This window comes from Mauremys reevesii, linkage group 12 (assembly GCF_016161935.1).
Source record: "Mauremys reevesii isolate NIE-2019 linkage group 12, ASM1616193v1, whole genome shotgun sequence".
NCBI lineage: Eukaryota > Metazoa > Chordata > Testudines > Geoemydidae > Mauremys > Mauremys reevesii.
Genome location: NC_052634.1, coordinates 7,886,996 through 7,907,966, shown reverse-complemented (window position 1 = coordinate 7,907,966; position 20,971 = coordinate 7,886,996). Strand labels below are relative to the sequence as shown.

Sequence of the window (20,971 nt, the reverse complement as noted above, 5' to 3'; positions counted from 1 at the left end):
CTCTGCCCAGAGAGATGTGCAGTATAGGCAGGACAAAGGAAAGATTATCACCCCCATTTTACAGGTGGGGGAAAGTGAGGCACAGAGAGATTCTTGCCCAAGGTCACATGTGGAGCCAGGAATTGAACCCAGGCCTTCCGAGTCTCACGCCGGTGCCTTAACAACAAGACAATCCACCGTCTCAATGACTGGATTTGGCCCCACGACTCCCCTCTGCCGTAGGTCAGTGTCATTAGCCCCATGTGGCAAATGGGGAAACTGATGCCCAGAGAGGGGAAATAACTTAGCCATCATCACACAGGACTAGAACTCCCATCTCCCGATTCCTAGCCAGTAACTGAACAACACCCCCCCCCCCCCGTAGCATAGCAGGGGGACTCTCATAGGAGGGCCCTGGGTGTTTGAAGAATAACAGTCACTGGGCATCTACAAAGCAACACCAAGACCACCAGGAAACATTTAAACTCTTCCTGCAAGGAGCGGCCGTAGGGTATGAGAACTCCCCTCCCTGCCGGCTTCAGGGGCAAGGCTAATCCCTCCAGGACGGGAGGCAGTGGGGGCTGGCGGAAAGGGCACTGGTGTCTACTCCCAGCACGCCTACGGACTTGCTGGGCGGCCTAGAGTGAGTCATTTCACTGCTCTGTGCCTCAGTTTCTCACTCTCTCTCTCTCACCTGCAAACTCCTTGGGGCAAAGCCTGTCTCTCACTCTGTCTTTGCACAGTGCCTAGCACAACAAGGCCCCAGTTTCAGCTGGGGCCTCAATGCGCTATGAGAACCCATAATAAGGACCTCATGGTGCAGGATGCTGGCGCATGAAGGGTTAAAGCCAGCTTCTCCGGTCTGCAGAGAGACAGGCCTGAGCTGCACATCAGACTAAATCAAGTGACTTTCGCTTTCCCTCCCTGTGGACTCCAGCAACGCATTAGCCTCGCTCAGGATGCATCTGCCCAGATCAATACCAAATACAGCAGGACTGCAAGTCCTGGGGGAGGGGGAGGACGAAGCCTGCCTTATTGCAAGCTGGTTAAAGATGTGGGAGGCCAGCTGTGGAGACGTTACTCAGGGGAGCCTCTTGCATGGCACACTGTCACGCTCGGGCTCCATCTCGAGCAATGACAGTGGGGAGGTAGCAGGACTCCTGGCAGGTGGGTGCAGAGCTCACGCTGGGGTTCTCAGCTCCGTGTTCCAGGTGAACGAACACATATAGAGGCGGAGGAGGCAGGGGCTCCTTCTCCAGCTCAAACCCTGGGGCAGGCATTGGTAGCAGTCGCTCCATGCAAAGCGTTGCAGAATAGGATTCTCTCGCACTCGCAGCTGGACTGGGCACTTACAATCTGTCCACAACACAGGGCAGCACCTCCCGAGCTGCCCTCCCCCAGGAATGCCTTAGAGGGAGTCATTTGCTATTGCTGCATCTCATACTCTGCTGGGCAGCCCACGGGTGGGGAGTGGAGCCAAGGGAGCGAGGTCGATTGACACCAGGGTCTACTCCCCACAATGTGCAGAAATTCCCTGGGAGAGAAAGAAAGGCCAGCAGGACACGCTGGAATTTTCTAGTGTGTGTCTAATTTCAGCCCCGCAAAATAAAATTAGATCCTGCTCCTTAATTCTGCAGGCCGTGTGTCTCAGCCATGCATTAATGAGGCAGATTGAAAAGCATCCCCTAACGCAGCCGCTAAATGGAACCGCAAGTCACATCAGACCCTCATTTCATCTCTCTTGATTAGTTTTTCCATTTTTATCCCTCCCACCCCGCCCCACCGCCCTCCACTAGCGCTCCCCCTACCCTAGCCTTTCCCGAGTCCTACTCTATCCCGTCACTGCAGGCAGACAGCGGTGGAGACTCTCTGGGCCAGTTTCTAAACCAGATCAGGCACCACGAGGGGGGTGAGGAGGCTCGGCGGAGACAGCTGATTTCCTCTCCTCTGGCTCGAGGGAATTATCATTCCCAGCACGTTATATCCTGCCCATAGCCCCATCGGTTCACACCTTCCCCACCTCTCAGCATGGGGAGGGAAGATTCTGTTATCTGAAGAGATTCCCTTTTTGTTCCAGTGACACGAGAAAGAGGCCCGCCCGCCGCTGACAGACTGACACTTCAGAAGGCTGTTTTACAGGCCAGACATGAGCAAGGACTTGTAGACCCCTCCCGCCAACTTTGAATAGCATAAATGAGAACCACCAAGCGTGGAGAGGCATGAGCAGATGTGGACGCAGTCTGCGCCATTCACCGAGGCTCCTCTGGGAGCGGCAAAGCCGGAATGTCTCCCAAACCAAGCACGGTACCCACTCTGAGCTTGTGTCTGGGGACTTAGAGGCAGCTTCGTGTAGGGCAGTGATACTCAGACCTCAGGGGTTCAGGAGCCAAATTAGTGATCAACGTTACCCAAAAGAGCCACAGTAGGGTGAATTCGTTGTTTCATTTACTATAGTACTAGACATTCATATTTAAACAGTACGAGAGGGGAAATATTTAGTTTTTATATACAGTAGTATTATTTTATCAACTACAAGTGGTTAATAACGCAGTAAAAGCCTCCCACTTGGTTAATACAGGTCTGTCGCCTCTTAGGTGCATTTAACATGCGCGATTTCAGCTTTACGCGATTGGCAAAAACAAGAAAAAAACACCAAAAAAAGAGACCAATAACACTTGAAATACTGTAGCTATAGTGCGGGCGATTCTGCCCGCCATTACACTCAATGTAAGTTTGACTCTATGCGATTGTCGCTTTACGCGCTGACTGCGGAACATAACCCCAGCGTAAGATGAGACAGACCTGTCATTAAATCACACAATGTTTTAACATCATGTGCTGCAAGGAGACATATTAAAAGCCACTTGCAGCTCGCGAACCACAGTCTGAGTATCGCTGCTCTAGTGGCTAGAGCAGGTGAGCGGGACTCAGGAATACGACAGTGAATAATGGAGTTTTCAGTCCGGGGCCTGAAACGACTGAGCCGAAAAAATTCCGGTCAATTCAAACGGAAAGCCTTCTCCCCTCCCCGCCCCCCGTAAATTGTTGTTTAAATAAAAACTTGAAAAACAATTGTTTTAAGTTGATTCCAAATTATTTGGGGGTGGAGGTGGGGTAGTTTTTTCAAGTCAACTATTTTTTCACACATCCCCCCCCTTTATTTTTAATTGGCCAAATGTTGATTTGAATCAAAATGGTCGAAACCAAACGTTTCCGCTTTAAAACTATTTTTTTGTTCAACTCAACCTTTTGCTAAATTCAGCTCGGAGTCGAAAAATAGGTTTGGGGACCTGAATTTTTTTTTTCCCCGATGGAAAAACTGTTAGTTGAAATATAGTCACCCAGCTCTACTCCACAGTCCGGAGCCTTGCTCACTCACTTTCCCCATCAGACAATGGTGATAATAGTGTTTCCCCATCTCTGTGATCAAGGGCTATTGGAGAAAGCAAGATCTGTGCATGCACATGTATCCATGCAGGCAGTTCATTCCCTACACTGTAGTATTCAGCTACAACCCGGACCTGAGCAGAGGATGATGGCACAGGGATGCCTTGGCCCCAGAGGACCACTGGGGAGATGCCACCTGCAGGCTCTCTTCCCTGTGCACTCCCCAAGGGTGAGCCGTTTGCACCAGCATTATGCTGGCACAGAATGATTTTGGCTTGAGCGCGCAGTGGTAGTAATGAGCACATAGGGTTTGATACGAATTATGCACATGCTGGTAGGCGTCCGTGTGGCCTCAGGCATAGCGCCTGCTCCTTTGCTTTGAGCCACCCCTGGTTCTTGGACTGAATTAAGCAGCTTGCCTTGTTTTCCCTCTCACTGCCACCGCGCAGATCACAGCTTGTACAACACATGGTCGGGATTGTGATAGCAACAGCGATCTCCGCCCACCACAGATCGGAGCTGGAGCTGTGTCCTATTTGCCGCGGGTTTTCTAAAAACATGCAGCGCCTTCCAGGTTAGGGCGAATTATCCCTCGCAACCTCTCAGAGATAGGGAAACCAAGTCACGGGGCAGGAGTCTGCTCCCAAGTGCACTGGTTTTGCACTGGCGTAACTCCATGGACTGCGAGAAGGTGTTACTTTCTGTTCACTCCAGCATAGCTGACAACTAGCCCCCGGACGGGACTTTTCCAGGGTGAGTCGGTAGCAAGACTGGGAATAGCACCCAGGAGTCCTGTCACACAGTCCTGCATTAAACCAAACAGCTCAGACTCTCTGCTCCTTGGGCAGGAGTTTCTAGCTATCGCACCCAAACAAACAGCATTGTCCCTCAAAATGGAATTTCCTTATCAAGTAATGGCTAGATTGTGTGCGGTCCTGGCTTGGCCAGAAAGGAGTATGCAAAAAGCCCTGCCCTCCCATGCACTTGCTCAAGGACAGTGGCTAATAGCAGTCTCTGTGCTTGGGGTGCTGGCTTCTGCTCCCCCCCACAGAGAAGGACTATGGTCCATTCCTGTTCTCTGTGCCAGCATAATGGCTAGTGCAAAGAGCAGGATGAGGGAATTGTAGCTGCATGAGGCACCTTCTCTCCAGGGCTCCTCCTACTCAGGCCTTGTGGCTAAATGTCACACTAGCCCTAAGGGGTAACTTCCTGGAGCCAGCAATTGAGTTATCCAGCAGTCCCTGATTAAAGCTATCCAGATTGATTCAATTAAGGGTGGACGTTGAATTATTTAACACAAGCCATTTGGTTCCTGAGATTCTTCGATCCAGTTAAATGAAGGATCAAATTAACCAGGGACTGAATTAAGTGGGAGGCACCTGAGTGTGTCGGCTTGTGGATGGGCAGGTGCAGTCAGATGCCTGGTTATGGGTCTGTGTGTTCCTGAGCGTGTGTGCATCACACCGTGTGTCGCCGGGGGAGATAAGGAAAAGCTGCACACGAGGTATAAAAAAGATGATATGAAAAATAGGCTCATGGCAATGTTCAAGGTACAGCAGGAAAAATCAGAGTAAAAAAATACCAGAGTTAAGGCTGAAGCAGTAACATCAACGCAGTGTCACTAGACACCTTGGGCCAGATCCTCAGCTGAAGAAAACTGGAGTCAATGGGGATTTTGCTGATTTACACCACCTGAGGATCTGGCCCTCAGCGGGTGCACAATTTGGGAAGAGGGTGCAAGGACCCTTCTTGCATCCATGCTGGAGCAGGTCAGAATGGAAGTCCTATTGCTCTCCTGAATGCAAGGACAGATCCAGGCTGCTAGCTTACATTCTGCTGGCACTAGGCTTCTCCCTCATGCATTGTGCCGATGCACACTGCCCCCTGCAGCTCCGACTAGGGCAGTGCACCCCTTCCTCACCCCCTACAGCAGGCTCCTTTGTACTGGAACACTTCAGCCCTAATGCATCCAGCTACCCCTTTGAAAAGAAAATACCACGTGCTAATGGGAACCCTTAACCAGGTCATGTCCCGAGGTCTGGTGAGCTTAGCTGCAATCTTAATGATATTACCTGGAAAGACACAAGGATGTGAGGGCATGGCAGCGAAAGGACGGTGCATGCATATAAAGGGATGGTGTGTGCATTAGAGATGAGCCAGAGCTGCAGAGTTTGGATCTGAACTTCCCCATGGTTTGTGGGTGGGTGTTCGGACCCAGATGTCTAGTGTGGGCCCATCCATCCACATTCTGCACAAAAGTCAGATTTATAAGCCTGCACTCATGCTCAGAGATGCACCTGTCAGTAACCACCCAGATCTACATGCCCACACGCTAACATCGAAACACACGGGGCTCAATTCCCCTCCCGCTGACTCCAGCCTAAATCAGGAGTGAATCCCAGGATGCCAATGGAGTTACACTGGATCACAAAACCAGCAGAGGAGAGAGGCCTAATGCGCGTAGAAGTTATCAGGCAGGCGTAGAGCTGTGCAGTTACTGGGGCATGCCTGGCGGCAGAATCATGCGCAAGTGAGTAAGTCAGCACCCAGGATTGCACAGAACAGGCTGGACGTTAGCGAAATCCAGCATGCACTCGGTTTAGGTCACAGACTGCACGCAAGTCTCAGAAAGAGGCATTTCCAAACGGGGCTTTATCCGGAACTGACCTCAGGCTTTTTCCGTTATGGAAACCCATCCATCTCACTATAAAACCAAAAGGCAGCCAATGTCCTTCCCCCCAGCCCTCATCTCTCACAAACTGCTGCTGGAAATGTCTGGACTTGGTTCTAGGTGCGGACCCCAGCTGTAGGCCTCTCACTCGCCTCTGATTTCAGCAAGTTCCCCTCTTGCCCTGGACAGGACAGACCCTGTCATTAGTAAAATGGATTATTTTTAGGCCGCTATAATCAGAGAAAAGCACAGGCCTCCAGCAGTCGACACTAGCCTTGCCAGTGGGATTTCACCATCTGGTGCTGGACCCTAGAGACATTTTTACACAGCTGGGAGAGGTAAGAGATCTAAGAAGGGGATCAAATGAGAAACAAGTGGGAGCAGCAGGGGCTTCACACAAACTGAGGCGACTTACATTCAGCTTTGGCACAGATGAGGCAGGCAGTGGTGCAATTGAAGAAGTTCAGGATCCCAGCTACGGCCACGCTGATGTCGGTGTTGCTGGGGTGGAGGTTCAAGGTAGTGAATCGCTGGAACTGGAACTTGAGGAATTCCTCTGGGGCAACTTTGAAATGAGGGACCTGGAAAAATGAAAAAGAACAGAAGACACCACAAGAAAGAGAGAAGGGTCGACTGCAGAAGATGCATTTCTCCAGTAAAAAAACAGTCAACCCAGTGCCACATGGGAAGCAGGTGAGAGAAAAGACATCCCAGTAAAACTACGCAGAATATTCTACTGAATGGAGGAGACAATGGATGGAAGCATAGGCACCAACTCCATGGGTGCTCCGGAGCTGGAGCACCTATGGGAAAAAAATAGTAGGTGCTCAACACCTACCAATGACAGCGCTCCTGATCAACTGTTTGGTGGCTGCGGGAGGCGCTTGGGGGAGGGCAGAGAGCAGTGAGTGGGGAGGGCTTTGGGAGAGGGGTTTGAGCAGGGGTGAGAAGAGGTGGAGCGAGGGCGGAGCCTCAGAGGAGGGGGTGGAGCAGGAGTGGGAAGAGGTGGACTGAGGGTGGGACCTCAGGGGAAGGGACGGAGTTGGGGTGGGATCTTGGGGTGGAGCGGAGTGGAGCACCCCGGGGTGAAAGTAAAAGTCAGCGCCTGTGGATGGAATCCTAAATGTGTTTTTTACTTTTGTGGATCCTGCGAAGGAGAAAGTCACAGCAGCAAGAAGCGTCTGACTTGGAGTGATGGGGAGAAATGGACCAGGGAGTCCCCAGCTGAGACCCTTAAAGAAAGTCTAGCAGTAAGAGCCTTGCTGAAACCTTTAGAAGAGATCGAAAGAAGAACAACATGACCCCATGTTGGTGCATCTCGGGAGAAGGAGAAACCGACGCAGCAGCCTAAAGCTTTGCGCTGTTTGATCTGCGGAGAAGTAACAGGCTAATCCAAAGGGATCAGAGCTACGAGTCCTAATAATATTTCATTTGCCATTCATAAACGGGAGTGGAGGCAGCACTGAGACGCTGCATGCCAGGGAATATGGACAACATGGGGCCAAGGAGCCCATGGAACGGGAGCGATGGGAGACCAGCAAGGATGAGGGTTAGCAGAGAAAGGATTTGTTTGTTTGTTTGTTTGTTTTTTAATAGCATGGATTATTGGAAGAAACGGAACAGAAAACGGGGAACATCTGGTTCTGCTTCATTAAAGCAGTGTCAAGTCCTCTTTGCTTCCATTAGCCGCACTTCCAGAAGCTATCACCCCACGCCTCTGATCCATCTCCTCCTGGGGAAGGCTGTTAGAGGGCTGCGATGGCTGCTTTTATTGGAGGCATAAGCTGTTTTGTTAGTAACAGGAAAGTTAAAGAGTAATAAGCTGCTATCTGCCTTGATCTCGCTCCGCAGCCCTCAGCCCGGGCTCCATGAACAGGGAGAGAAGCAGACTGTACGCCACAGGCAGATTCCTTTAACTAATGTAGACGCGACATCTACAGCCTAGGCTTGTTGATCATTCTCTGAAGCCAGATGGAGTCTGAGGCTCGTGGGAATGACGATTAATGAGGCAGAGAGATGCGCAGACAGAGGTGTACACTAGACCTCACCACAAACATCTGCAGGGTGCGATCCCCAAAGAGACGGGCCCAAGTCACAAAGCTGAGGGCTGCTCCAATCCACGGCTTTGGGTCGGCCCGAGACAGAGAGGAGGTCTAATTCTTGTCTCCTTTCAGGTGGCTTTACGCCGGCGTATCGCCAGTGACTTCAGCACGGTGGTCTTTAGGTTAAAGCACTGGACTGTGACTCAGGAGATCTATCTGCTTCGCCACAGATGCCTTGTGCCCTCCTCAGGCAAGTCACTTCACCTCTGCGTGCATTGGTTCCCCATCGTTACAAGAGCACTTCCTTTGCCTGCCTTGCCAGGTTAGACTGTAAGCTTTTCAGGACAGAGGCTGTCTTACTGTACTTAGCACCTGGCACAAAGAGGCCCTGATCTTGGCTGAGGCCGCTAGGTGCTACTGTAAAACAAATAATGACGAGTCATTTCTGATTCATACCAGTGTAAATGACAGCAGAGAGGATTAGGTTCAACAACCAGACAGATAAGACTGGATCACAACTTCCTAGAATCCCAGTTTTGATTTAGGGCCACCTCTAAAAAGAGGAAGAGAATTGCTTAGGGTGGAACACGGGGAGTCTAGCTAGAAACAACTGGCTGAGATCAGAGAGGCATAGAGTTCAGATGAACATCAGGAAAAAACCTGATGATCTGTTACGGCAGATTGGTGTTTGCCTGGGAAGTGGCGGATGCTTGAGGCAGTTAACCCTGCAATGGATCAAGCAACTAGAAAAGATATTCGGGGGAACAATCCTGCGGTAGCTGAGGGAGTTGGGTATAGCAGATCTCGTCCACATCTAATGCCCCTGATTCTAGGCAAATAAAGCAATGCAATTCATTTGCAAATACAAGCTATTTACCGTGTTCCATTTCAGGTGCTCCTACACCATGGAGGCACCAGAGACAGAGTCCAGTAAATGGCTGAAAGATGTTATCAGGCTACGAGGGGATGAACTATAAGAAGAGAACTCAATTTCTTTTCCCCGGAGCACAGACGGATCAGTGTACGCCGGCAGTTGAGGGTTTATAAAATATTAAATCAGAGACATAATCTGGGTGTAGATTAAAAAGGTTTGTATTGGAGAAACATTGCCAAACAGAAAGGGAGTGTAATCTTCCAGGAGGATCGTGCACAAACTAATGACTACGGGGAGCTTCTGTGCTGAGTTACGTTGGCCAAGCAGGTGCTGGCTTTTGCAACTGTAACTGACGAGGCAGTTCAGGGCTTTTGCTAGAGAAGCTGGAGGGATGGGTAGTGCAGGAGAAAGTGGGAGATGGGGTGAGACTAGCAGAGAAGCAGAAGGAGATGTGATATGAGAGAGGAGGAAGAACAAGGAGTTAAGAGAAGGGAATAGGAAAGATGGGACCCATGCACTAAAATGATAAGTTCAGGTGCACCTTGCTGCAGCCGGTTAGAGGAAGGATGGCCTAGTGGATAAGGCACTGGATTGGAACTCAGGAGATCTGGATTCAAGTGTCAGCTCTGCCACAGACATCACAGGGCTACCTGGGGCAAGTCGCTTCACCTGTCCTGTGTCCCAATTCCCCAGGTGTAAAATGCGGATAACAGCACTTCCCTGCCTCGCAGGGGTGTTGCGAGGATCAAGTCTGCTAGTGATTGTGATGTGCTCAGATACTAGGGTGATGCAAGGCTGTGTCAGTGCCCTGCTGGGCAGAGAGAAACTGACATAGCAGTAGTTAGACCCACACTGGGGTCTGTGTGTGCATGGCGGGGCAATGGACGGGAAAGCAGTAAGAGGGCTTCCTAGGACTGGTGGAAGAAAAGCAGCAGCCAGACCCTGGAGAGGAAGAAGAAGGAGAAGCTGGAAGCAGAAATGGGTGGAGGAACAGCAGTAAGACCTTGGCTGACATCTGTGGGGGAAGAGAGTGACAGAAAAGCAGAAGACGCCAGCTGGGACCCTAAGAAGGAGACAGTGACGCAGCAGCAGGACACCTTCCCTGCTGGTTCTGAAGAGGAGGCACTCACAGCTCTAAGGCAGAAAGTCTAATGGGATCGGAACTAGGGAGGCGAATAATCATCTCATTTGCAGTTAATAAATCAAAGGGGAGATGCTGCCTCGTAGGGCATTCAGATAACATTCAGCAGAGACGGCAAAGTACCCACTCCATCCAGAGCCCGACCGGGAGCGGGGGGGAGAGAACTCTGCCTGAGGGTCTCCAGCAAAGCCTACACTGCCCTGAGTCATATGTATTAGGAAGAGACTAGAGGGGGGAAAAGAGGCCAGGGGAACTATTCTGCACCCCTTCGCCCCCCAAGAGTGGGTTTCCTCCCTGTCCCAGACAGACCGAATTTCATGCCCCTCCAGTATGACCTAGCCGCTCAATGCCCTGTGGACATGTAATGCCACCATCAGGCTATGGGAGCCCTGCAAGGTAGCTCAGTCAGCCTTTCCGACAGCCTTGAGATAGTCCCACTGGTGGGATTTCACTCACCTCTTTCTCCCCGCAGATATTGCTGATAATAGAGCTTGAGGCCGGACTCGACGAAGGTCCCAGGACGGCTACCACCCCTTTCGGAAGAATCTGGCACACTGGGATCACCACAGAGAATTAGAGAGCAGGAGAGGAAACGTGTTAATCAATAGGGGGTTATCCCAGATTCTCAGTCAGTATCGATGCCTACTGTATCTTCTTCCCCATCCCCAGGGGCTGAGTATAAATTCAGCCATGCCCCCACACTATACAGAACCCATATCACCACCATGTGTCTCCTGTCCAAAGCTCAAGCAAACCCTCCACCCCAATCCCATGGAACCCCTCCCTCAATAACCCCGCTTTCCTGTTATCCCACCACACTCTCTTCCAACCCCAGCCAGAGCCTCGTCCCTCTGCCCCATAACCAGGCCATTTCTCTTTTCAGAGTGGACCCTTTTTGGCTCCGCCTGCATTGCTGCAGGCCATCCTTCATTGAAGTTTATGGAAGATACTACAAGGAGGACATTACCCTGGTTAAAGCAACATCGGCAGAAGCCAAACCAGCACAAATTTGCTAGCTCATCCTCTGAAGAACTGAACAATAATGTGAATTAAATTATTGTACTTGGTTTTTTTCTACTACATGTTCTGCTCAGTGGCAGTGAGCACTCTGGATCCATGCCATCAGTTTGACAGAACATTAACAGGACCCTGAAAAACTCAGGAAGCTGAATTCTCTTCCCCTAAGCCTCCTGGGTTAAACAGGAACCTTTTGTGCTTTCACTCGTAGCATGACTGAGCTGGATAGGGTTCGAAAGACCGTCCAGTTGGTGTCACCTCCATGGTGGAATTCAAACCCTACCAACCCATCTAGGGCTGTTCCTCTGGAGTAATCTGTATGAGTGAAGCCTCCACAGACTGAAACCAGCAGCTTCATCATTTCTGAGCTCCAAAGACCCCTTGAAGGATATTCTGAATTTAATGTGGGTGAGGAGTTGTTCTGAAAGACATCACAGGCCTAGGCTAACTGAAAAACGGCGGCTGATTGAATACCACGATTCTCCCACCTCTTCCCCAACCGGACCAAAGAAGCCCTGTGAACAAATACAAAGCTATATTTGCTCCACTAGCGCGAATGTGAGTTTCTTCCAAGGAAAGAAGATACCAATTGGTTCATCAGACTCATTTGCCTTCCCTACAGGATCATCTTGTCAACGCTTTCAGAACCAAATATTTGTGAACTTCCCAATTAAAAAAGAAAAACAGGTCACGCATCTAAGTTGTGGTCCTTAGATATCAAGTGGCTTGTCTGTCTTGGGGTATGATTCTTTCATAACAGTTGTGAAATTTAGTCAAGATTCAGTGGCTGGAAATTGAAGCTAGAAGTATTCAACGTGGCGCAATGTTGTTTTCTTTTAAACAGTGAGGGTAATTAATCACTGGCGCTGCCTTGCCAAGGGATCAGTGGATTCTCCCTTACTTAAAGTCTTTAAATCCAGATTGGAAGTCTTCCAAAAGAAGATACACTCTCATTCGACAAGCTATTGGATTCAATGCAGGAATCAGTAGGTGAATGTTATGCAGGAGGTCAGACTAGATGATCATAATGGTTCCTTCCGATCTTAAAATCTACAAAGTAGATAATTTAGTGGTTAGAGAAGAAAGTGGGGAGCCAGGACTCCTGGGTTCTACGCTAAGCCCTGCTGATGACTTGGTCACATATCAAAACTAGACATCACTGCACTGACAGCAGCAGTTGTTTGACAGTGCAGAACAACTCTATGTAGATTGAAGTCAGGAAATGAAGAACATTTCAATGAATTTGCAGTAAGGATTAATTAGGACATGGGGCAATGCCTGTATTGGAATTTGGCTCCCTACTTTTCTGAAATAGTGCAAGTGGCTAGGATGTCAGTTCTAGGAGTCATTTAATTCTTTGCCTCTCCAAACCATAGTGCCCCTAACAGCACAAAAGTTCAGGCTGCTCCCTAATAAATTGTCAATCTCCTTCCTGCAGCTCCTTAGAGGTTCCTCTAAGGACTCCGTCCATGTACTGGGCTGGCCTGACGGCGCTTGGGTTGTAAGAACTAAAAGTGGTATGACTGCAGGCTTACTTATGTGTCACTTATTGGTTGATGCAACAACATTGCTCCTCCCAGGTTTGTGTTTGTTTCCTTTTGGAGAAGACACATTAAAAAAAAAAACTACTTTGAATTGTCGGTACTCCATTGAGTCAATTCTTAACCTCACAATCATTTCTTAAGCTGGGCACAAGCAAACATTTCACATTTTAACATAATCAAATGTAAATGTATGCATCTAGGAACAAAGAATGCAAGCCATACTTATATGGTGGGAAACAGTGATTGTGAAAAAGATTTGGGGATCCTGGTGAATAACCAGCTGAACAGGAGCTCCCAGTGTGACACTGTGGCCAATGGTCTAATGTGATCCTTGGATGCATAAACAGGAGACTATTGAATAGGAGAAGAGAGGTTCTATTACCTCTGTTTTTGGCACTGGTGTGACCACTGCTGGAACACTGTATCCAGTTCCGGAGTCCACCGTTCAAGAAGAATGTTGATAAATTGGAGAAGATTCAGACAAGAGCCACGAGAATAATTAAAGGATTGGACCACACGCCTTATTGTGATAGACTCAATCTATTTAGCTTAACGAAGAGACGGGTGAGGGGTGACTTGATCACAGTTGATAAGTACCTCCACGGGGAACAAAAATATGATAATAAAGGACTCTTCAGTCTAGCAGAAAAGATAGAATAAGACCCAATGGCTGGAACTTAAAGCTGGAGAAATTCAGGCTAGAAATTAGATGCACATTTTTAACTGTACGGGTAATTAATTACCATTGGAACAAGTAACCAAGGGTAATGGTAGATTTTCTATCACTGGCCATTTAAAATCAAGGTTGGATATTTTTCTTTAAAAAAATTGCTCTAGTTCAAACAGGAAATTAATTCAGAAAAGTCCAAATGATCTGTGTTATACAGGAGGTCAGACTAGATGATCACAGTGGTCCAATCTCGCCGCAGGATCCATGTCTGTGAGTTCAGGCAAGTCGTGTTACCTCTCTGCTCATCTGTAAAACAGGGATGATGCTAACTCTAACAAGGAGATTATAGGATTTGTTTAACTCATGTTTGTAAAGAGCTCTGAGTTCCTTGGGTGAAAAAACCCCTTGTGCATTGCAAAGTCACTCAGGACATAGAATCATAGAATATCAGGGTTGGAAGGGAACTCAGGAGGTCATCTAGTCCAACCCCCTGCTCAAAGCAGGACCAATCTCCAGACAGAATCCCAGCCTCCCTGAAATTTACATCCTAAAAACGAAAAATTAGATAGCTCCTAAAAAGTTCAATCCTAAAATTGGCAAAAAACAAGAAAACAAACAAAACAAAAACATACATCCACACCTTAGAAAACCAGGATAAAATAATACCAAGTGAACTGGGGAAATTTAATCACACCATCATCCTTCTCTTTGTTTTAAAAAAATGGTGTCAGTGTAGCACTGGTAAAACATGGCAAATTAATACCACTGAAAGCCTCGGTCCACAATACAACACAAGAAAATCAAGCTTCCCTCCTTCTATTTGCCTCTGTGTTTATTTGAATGGACCACCTTTAAGCCAGCAACTCAATGACTGGCCATTCTGCTGCAAAATACCAGGATGTAATGGAGGGGTTTTTGTTGTTTTTTTTTTTTACTATGGGGAAGTGACTGAGATCAATCAAATTCATTTCATGTGAGACACCAAACATCCAGTAGGTGGGCACAAATGACCTAGACTGGGTTTGTGCAGACAACCTGGAGATGAAAGGCTCAATATTCAACTACTAAGTCCTCCGGTCCCCAGGATGCATAGTAAGGCTTCTAAGTTCTTATAGGAAGCGTAAATGCCATGCAAGCATCTCCTCTTGGTTTTGTTCCCTCAGTTCAGTCTAGCGTACCCACTAGTGGATGTTTTTCCTCCAGCAACTTCACATGGATCTGGCACTTGCTTCTCTGTGCTTAGAAATTTGCAGACACTTATACCTCTTGAATAGCCCTTTTTGAATAAGAATATTAGCAATTTGCAAACTGTGCATTCTGTTTTAGAAACATTCATCAGTCCCTGGTGACAGCTGGGAGCGTTCAACTATTCTGCAGAGTATCAGGCGTCTGCCAGCATCTAGGAAGAAGACTTGGGCTCCCTCTCCTATTCGTGCGCCTTTGAATAAGTCAAAAGTCCTAGGGGGGATTTTTGTCATGCATGCAGGAGAAAGTTTGGCGAGCCCTCTCCCTTTGTCTCTCAGGTAGCCAAGAACAAAGAGACTGGGAGAATAGGTTAAGTAGTCATAGCAACTGAGTTGCAACGATTGTCAGAGGAAGAACAGGCAGCTTATCACTCTCAGGGTGAAACATACTACGGAATTAGAGAAAAAACACTGCAACAAAGTGGAGCTGCCTGAGGCCGAGGATTAGACCATGTAAGGAGAGCGCCTCTTGTAACCCAAACAGTCTTCCTATCTCAGGGTCCTTTACAGATGAAGACAAACTGCAGCAGGTAGCTCATGTCTGGACTCCTAAACCTACTACATACACCGGTCTTTGGGTGCTCAGAGACCAGCCCTCTTGAGGATGCAGAATTGTCCATATAATGCCACATTCATCCCTGGTGTAACTGGACTGATGAAAATGGACCCAGAGAACCACAGATGGTAGCACAGTCACTGGCATAGAAGACTCGGAACTTCAGCTGATGGATTCTGTTTAGACACTAGACTCTCCAGGCCAGATTCTCAGCTGGTATGAATTGCTATAGGTCTGTTGACAGTCCAAGATCTGGACCAATCTTCGCCTGTGTTACCAGTGCTATGCCCCCCAGCTTTGGAACAGTCTCTTGGAGGAAACCCTTCAATGTGCCAGGTCCCCAAGGAGTCCCACTCTTCCTTCAGGATAAGCCTCACTGCCTCCAGAGACTGAACCTCTGGGGCTTCAGCCCTCCTGCTTCATGCCATCAGACTGCTCAGCCTGTCCTGCTTAGAGACTTCCACACTCTCCGGGGACTAACGCACCTCCCCTAATACTCGCAGTGACACTCAAACAGTGGTTCTCAAAACAATAGGGTTTAATAATCAAGTGGAACTCAGCAGTGGATGTCTGTAGGTTAGCACAGAGACATAAAATTCAAGCACTGTCCATTCTGGTCAGCCCAACCAGAGCAATTCACCAGCAAACTCCATTTTCAAGCTGTCTCTCCCTCTGACTTTCTTCCTTAGTCAGTTTCCAGATGAGAGAGCTCCCAGCTTCTTCCAGAAGCCAACTCTCATACTCCTACCTCATACCTGTCAGTCCTTTGCTCTCAAGCTGGGATCTCTGCTCCACTTCCTCGCTAAGTTTGGCCACTCCAGGCTTCTAGGTTAGCCGCTTTGGAGACAGCATGGCAGGAAAGCAAGGACCACAGGCTTAGCGGAGGGATTTCTTAACCACACACACCTAACTCTTCAAGCACTCAAGAGTTAAAGATCTTGGAAAGAAAGCTGAAGTCCTGAGAGGCTCCCTCACCTGAGCGATCTCACCTCTTTGTGTGAGTCCAAGGTTTGCAAGGGGTTCAGGCAAGGCGGAGTCCCTCCCTCACAGAGCAGCACCCAGTTCTTAGCCAGACCTCTGTCTCTCCTCTGTGTGCTTCACTGGGATGCTCCAGCCCCTTCCCCCAGTCATGCTGGCCCCATCTGCGGGCCCCAGTGTAGAAAGAACATCGTTCCACAGGAGTAAACCAGGGTGGAGAGTCATTCATAGTTGATGGCCCCAGATTCCCACCTTGATGGCTTCCCTGTGATAGTCCTTCAACTAGGTGTCAATCCCTTCTCCCAGGTAAGGCACCTATCTGGAATGCAATTCAATAGGTTGCCTCAGGCAAGTTGAGATATGCATTCAATGCACACTGCACAACAGAATTTGATACAGACCCAGCTCACTCTGCGACACAGGTGTTTATGTGCTTTCCTGAAACAGGCCCTAATGAAAGCTGGGAAACGAGCATGGGTGTGCATGTTCAGACAACTGCAAGAGGCATTTTAAATGAATGTCTGAGCAAGTAACGGTTTCTGTAAATAAAAAACCTAACAGAGTTCAGATTAGATACATATAGCTAGTTAATAAAGATAGTGGCTTTCATGTCTAAGGATCTCCAAGCACTTTGTATAGTCATACATAAACTCTGCCTCTATAGAAAACACTTCACGCACCAGTAAGTGGATCCACCTCAGGTGAAGACTGCTGCAACACATAGCAACCCTTCACAACAGTTTGGGACAGGAAGTAAAGAAGAATCTTGAATCCAAATGAAACTACACAAGGAGGTTACAAATGTAATTACCCCAGCCCGAATCTGCCAGGGGTCTAACATCTGAGCTCTTGTGAAAAGCATTGTGGGATCTTTACTGACCACAAATGGCTAAGCCTTGTTTCTCTTCTGAAAGACGACACTTCCAGCAATGCAATGACCCCAGTGGAATACTAGGGCGCTAACTCCGAGTGAGACCACCACTTACTGAAATTGTCAACACTATTTCCTGCAGCATCCTACATATTCCCACATCTTATTACTGACCTGCCCCAGCCCTGCTTAGCTTGTGAAATCTGATGGGTTCACAGCACAATATGGCATGGCTACTACTATGGAAGCATCAGCTAAGTACGTAGAAATAGTATTTCCATGTGTACATTAAAGCCAGAAATCCCCCAGTTGGTCATGGTAGTGGCTGAACTGCCTCTAGGTGTTTGGATTAGCAGAAGGAAGGTTCTTAGAAGATGCATTAGATCACAGGAGACAGATTGATAAGTAGAAAAACGGTCCCTTCCCGGACCTCAAGAGAAGGTGGTTTAGATAAAGATGTGATTAAACAGCCCATTTTGGATCTCTGTAGAGAGATCTGAAAAGTCAAACACACTGAGAAAAGCAGGCTTTGCCTGTAATGACAAAACTGCCCCATCCATAACCCTTTTACTGCAGGCTTACTTCAAACCATAGTAATTTACAGATGCTTTCCTTACAAGAACAAGCTGATACATTTGCCTCCCTTTAGATATAAAGCGGCAGTGGCAAACCATGCATGAATTTGATTAAGACCTGTTAATTTTCTATCCGTTCTAGGAATGGCATATTTGTAGCCACATGCATAAAAAAAAAGTTTTAAAATAAAATGAAAAGAAACCCACAAAAGCCTTTCTTCTCTCAAACTGTTAATAATCTGTGATACAAAATGTCATTTTTCGGATGCAATAGTAACATTCCTAGAATCAGTCAGCTACATATATTAGCTGTGATGTTTTGGAGCAATTCAAAAAGCGTGAAATCTGAGAACAATATTAAAGAGGTGTACAAAAATTTTGCTGTGATAGGTTAAAACATCTAAGCTACTTTTATTAATATTAAATGCAATGACAGCATTAGCATCATGTTAAAGCTGAAAAGTCAGGTATTTAAAAAGCCAGGCAATCCTTAACTCTAAAGGGCCTGGTTTTCCTCTAACATTCATGCAAATCATGAATAACTTTATTGACATTAATCACAGAGGTGTGCAGGAACTGGATTTTCTGTTTTGCAGGAAATTCCACAATTTTAAAAATGTTTTTTTTAAATTCTGAAACAGAACAAAAAAAATTGAATTTTCCTGAGAAACAAAATTCTGAACAACAATCATTTTGGATTAAATGAAATAAAACTGAAACATATTGTTCTGATTTCACTTTTTTCTTTTATATTTCACTATATGTTTCAGAATTTAAAAAAAATGAAAAGACAAGTCATTGCAAAATAGGAATTCAAAGCATTTTTCTCTGAAAAGGTTGAAATGGAACATTGTCACCTCATCAGGATGCTCCATTCTGGCTTTTTGTTACAAAACAGAATGTCATCAAAATCGACATGTTTACGCAAAACATTCCACTTTTGGCGAACTGACATTTTCTAACAGAAAAATGTTCCAGTCAGAAAACTTCCAACCAGCTCTTGTTAAATGTACACTGGTATAAGGGAGAGGGGAATCGGCTGCAAACTTTTTACCATGTTAAATTTGGCCACCTTGCAAACCCTGCCCGTTACCTGGCAGAGGTTAAATAACACAAATAGTGATGCACAGAGGAGGAACAGAAAATGCTACCATGTAATTCAAAGATGTGACACAATGAGTGCACAGAACAAACAGTGAAGGGAAACAATGCACCGTTCTCATTTCCTCTCCTACCAAGGACTGCTGGAAGGACATGGGCCGTATTCTGAGTGGGACACACTTCCCAAAGAGTGCAAATGGGAAATGGACCCTGGTAACACCCAGACAGCCAGGGCTGTTTGCTCAGCGCTCCTCTTCTCTCTGCCCACTATGAAGCAGGTTAGGAAGCCCTCCCACGACTGATGCTCTACTTACTAGCTCTGCCTTGGGATGGGGGGAATAAAACAGAATGATCATGGCACTAATCAGACATGAGGACCAGAAAGGATTACATGCGGGATACTAAAGTGATCAACAGGCAAAGGCATAGGATTACTGCTTTAAACAGTCTTTGCGATGCTGTCTGTGAGGCCAGGTCTATGCTTAAAAATTAGACTGACCTAGCTACATTGCCCAGGTCTGTGAAAAATATCACACTCTGGGTACTGTACTTAGGTTGACCTAACCCCACAGTGTGGATGTGACTAGGTCAACAGAAGAATTCTTCCATGCACCTTGAGGGGGTGGATTAACTTCATCGATGGAAAAAGCCCTTCTGTGGATGTAGGAAGCATCTATGACACTACAAAGCAACAAAGAGTCCTGTGGCACCTTAAAGACTAACAGACATATTGGAGCATAAGCGTTCGTGGGTGAATGCCCACTTCGTCAGACGCATGTGGGTATTCACTCATGAAAGCTCATGCTCCAATACATCTGTTAGTCTATAAGGTGCCACAGGACTCTTTGTTGCTTTTTACAGATCCAGACTAACACGGTTACCCCTCTGATACTATGACACTACAGCACTGCTGCTGCAGCGCCTTAGCTGTGCCATTGTAGTGGCTGTAATGTAAACATGCCCTGAAGTTTTTAGCCTACCTGTCTCATGGGGGATGGGCTTAGACGTACCGATAGAAATGCAAGTATTTCCTGACCTGTATGGTATTTACCCAATGTAGCTCGAAAACTTGTCTCTCTCACCAACAGAAGTTGATCTAATAAAAAATATTTCCTCACCCATCTTGTGTCTCTATATAATTTCACATATTTTCTATGGGCTTTTAAAACCAACTGTTAGAGGAGAATTACAGTCTTGCTATACTATGCTAGAAAAGTGAAGACTGGGAGAAGGCGTGGGAGGGAAGGTTGTTTTATAATGAGGACGGTGATCAATTCTTCTCCATGTCCACTGAGAGTTAGACATAAAGTAATTGGCTTAGTTTGCGGCAAGGGAGATTTAGGTTAGATATTAGGAAAAATCTGTCTATCTCTAAGGATAATTAAGCACTGGAACAGGTTACCTAGGGAGGTTGTGGCATCCCCATCACTGGAGGCTTTTAAGAACACTTAGACAAACACCTGTCAGGGGCAGTTTAGGTATACTTAATTCTGCCTCATTGTTGAGGTCTGCACTAGAGGACTTTTTGATGTCTCTTCCAGCCATGCATTTCAATGATTCTATAGGTTAAGCTTTAAAAAAAAAATCTTTGGGCGGTAACCATACTCTATTGAATTCCAGAGGATGTAGGTTTGGGGGATTTTGGCAGGGCTGGGAGGAGATGGGAAGACCACAACTAACCAAAGGACTTAGGTGACATCTGACTTATTAACACTCTTCAGTGTTAAAAAAAAAAAAATAAAGCCAGCTTTTAAGTCATGGATGTGGATGTGAAAAGCTGGTATCTAAAGCCACAAACCTTAAGGGCACATCTAGACTACAGATTAATCTATATTAGGGAAGCTGACAGCAATGGAGGGTGTAAATTTCCTCTAGGAAAACAGCTCAAGAGTTTTAACACACAATGCACCATAGTCTAAAAAAATTACTTAGCACCTAGTGTAAACAAATACATTGGTGTCTTAAGATACTGGATCAGCTACCATGTTTGTCTTTGCTGACACCAAGCACTAAGTGGAGTTTAAGAATGTGTCAGTTGAGAAATGTTAGCTAACATGTTGTAAAACCCTATTTCTTTTCCAAGCCTAAACATGCCTTAAGTAGATTATGTCTACACTTAAAATGCTACAGCGGCACATTTTCAGTGTAGATGCTCATTACAGCAACCCATCACTGTAGTTAATCCACCCCCCCGAGAGGCTGTAGCTAGGTCCATCCACCTAGAACTGCAGTGGGGAGCTAGGTGGGCTTAACTACATCCTTCAGAGGTGTGGATTTTTCACTCTCCTGAGCAACGTAGCTGGGTCGATCTAATTTTCTAG

General features: G+C 47.0%; 1 protein-coding gene across 8 annotated transcripts in view; it reads right to left on the bottom strand.

The window, feature by feature from the left end:
* Nucleotides 1-20,971, bottom strand: part of GRIK4 (glutamate ionotropic receptor kainate type subunit 4) — a 303,138-nt gene that overhangs the window by 92,811 nt on the left and 189,356 nt on the right. For all 8 annotated transcript variants that reach the window (XM_039496823.1, XM_039496822.1, XM_039496827.1 and 5 more), the window contains 2 exons: nucleotides 10,551-10,648; nucleotides 6,453-6,618 (listed from right to left, as the gene is read on the bottom strand). In XM_039496823.1, coding sequence (XP_039352757.1) covers nucleotides 6,453-6,618; nucleotides 10,551-10,648 — 264 coding nt within the window. The remainder of the gene's footprint in view (nucleotides 1-6,452; nucleotides 6,619-10,550; nucleotides 10,649-20,971) is intronic.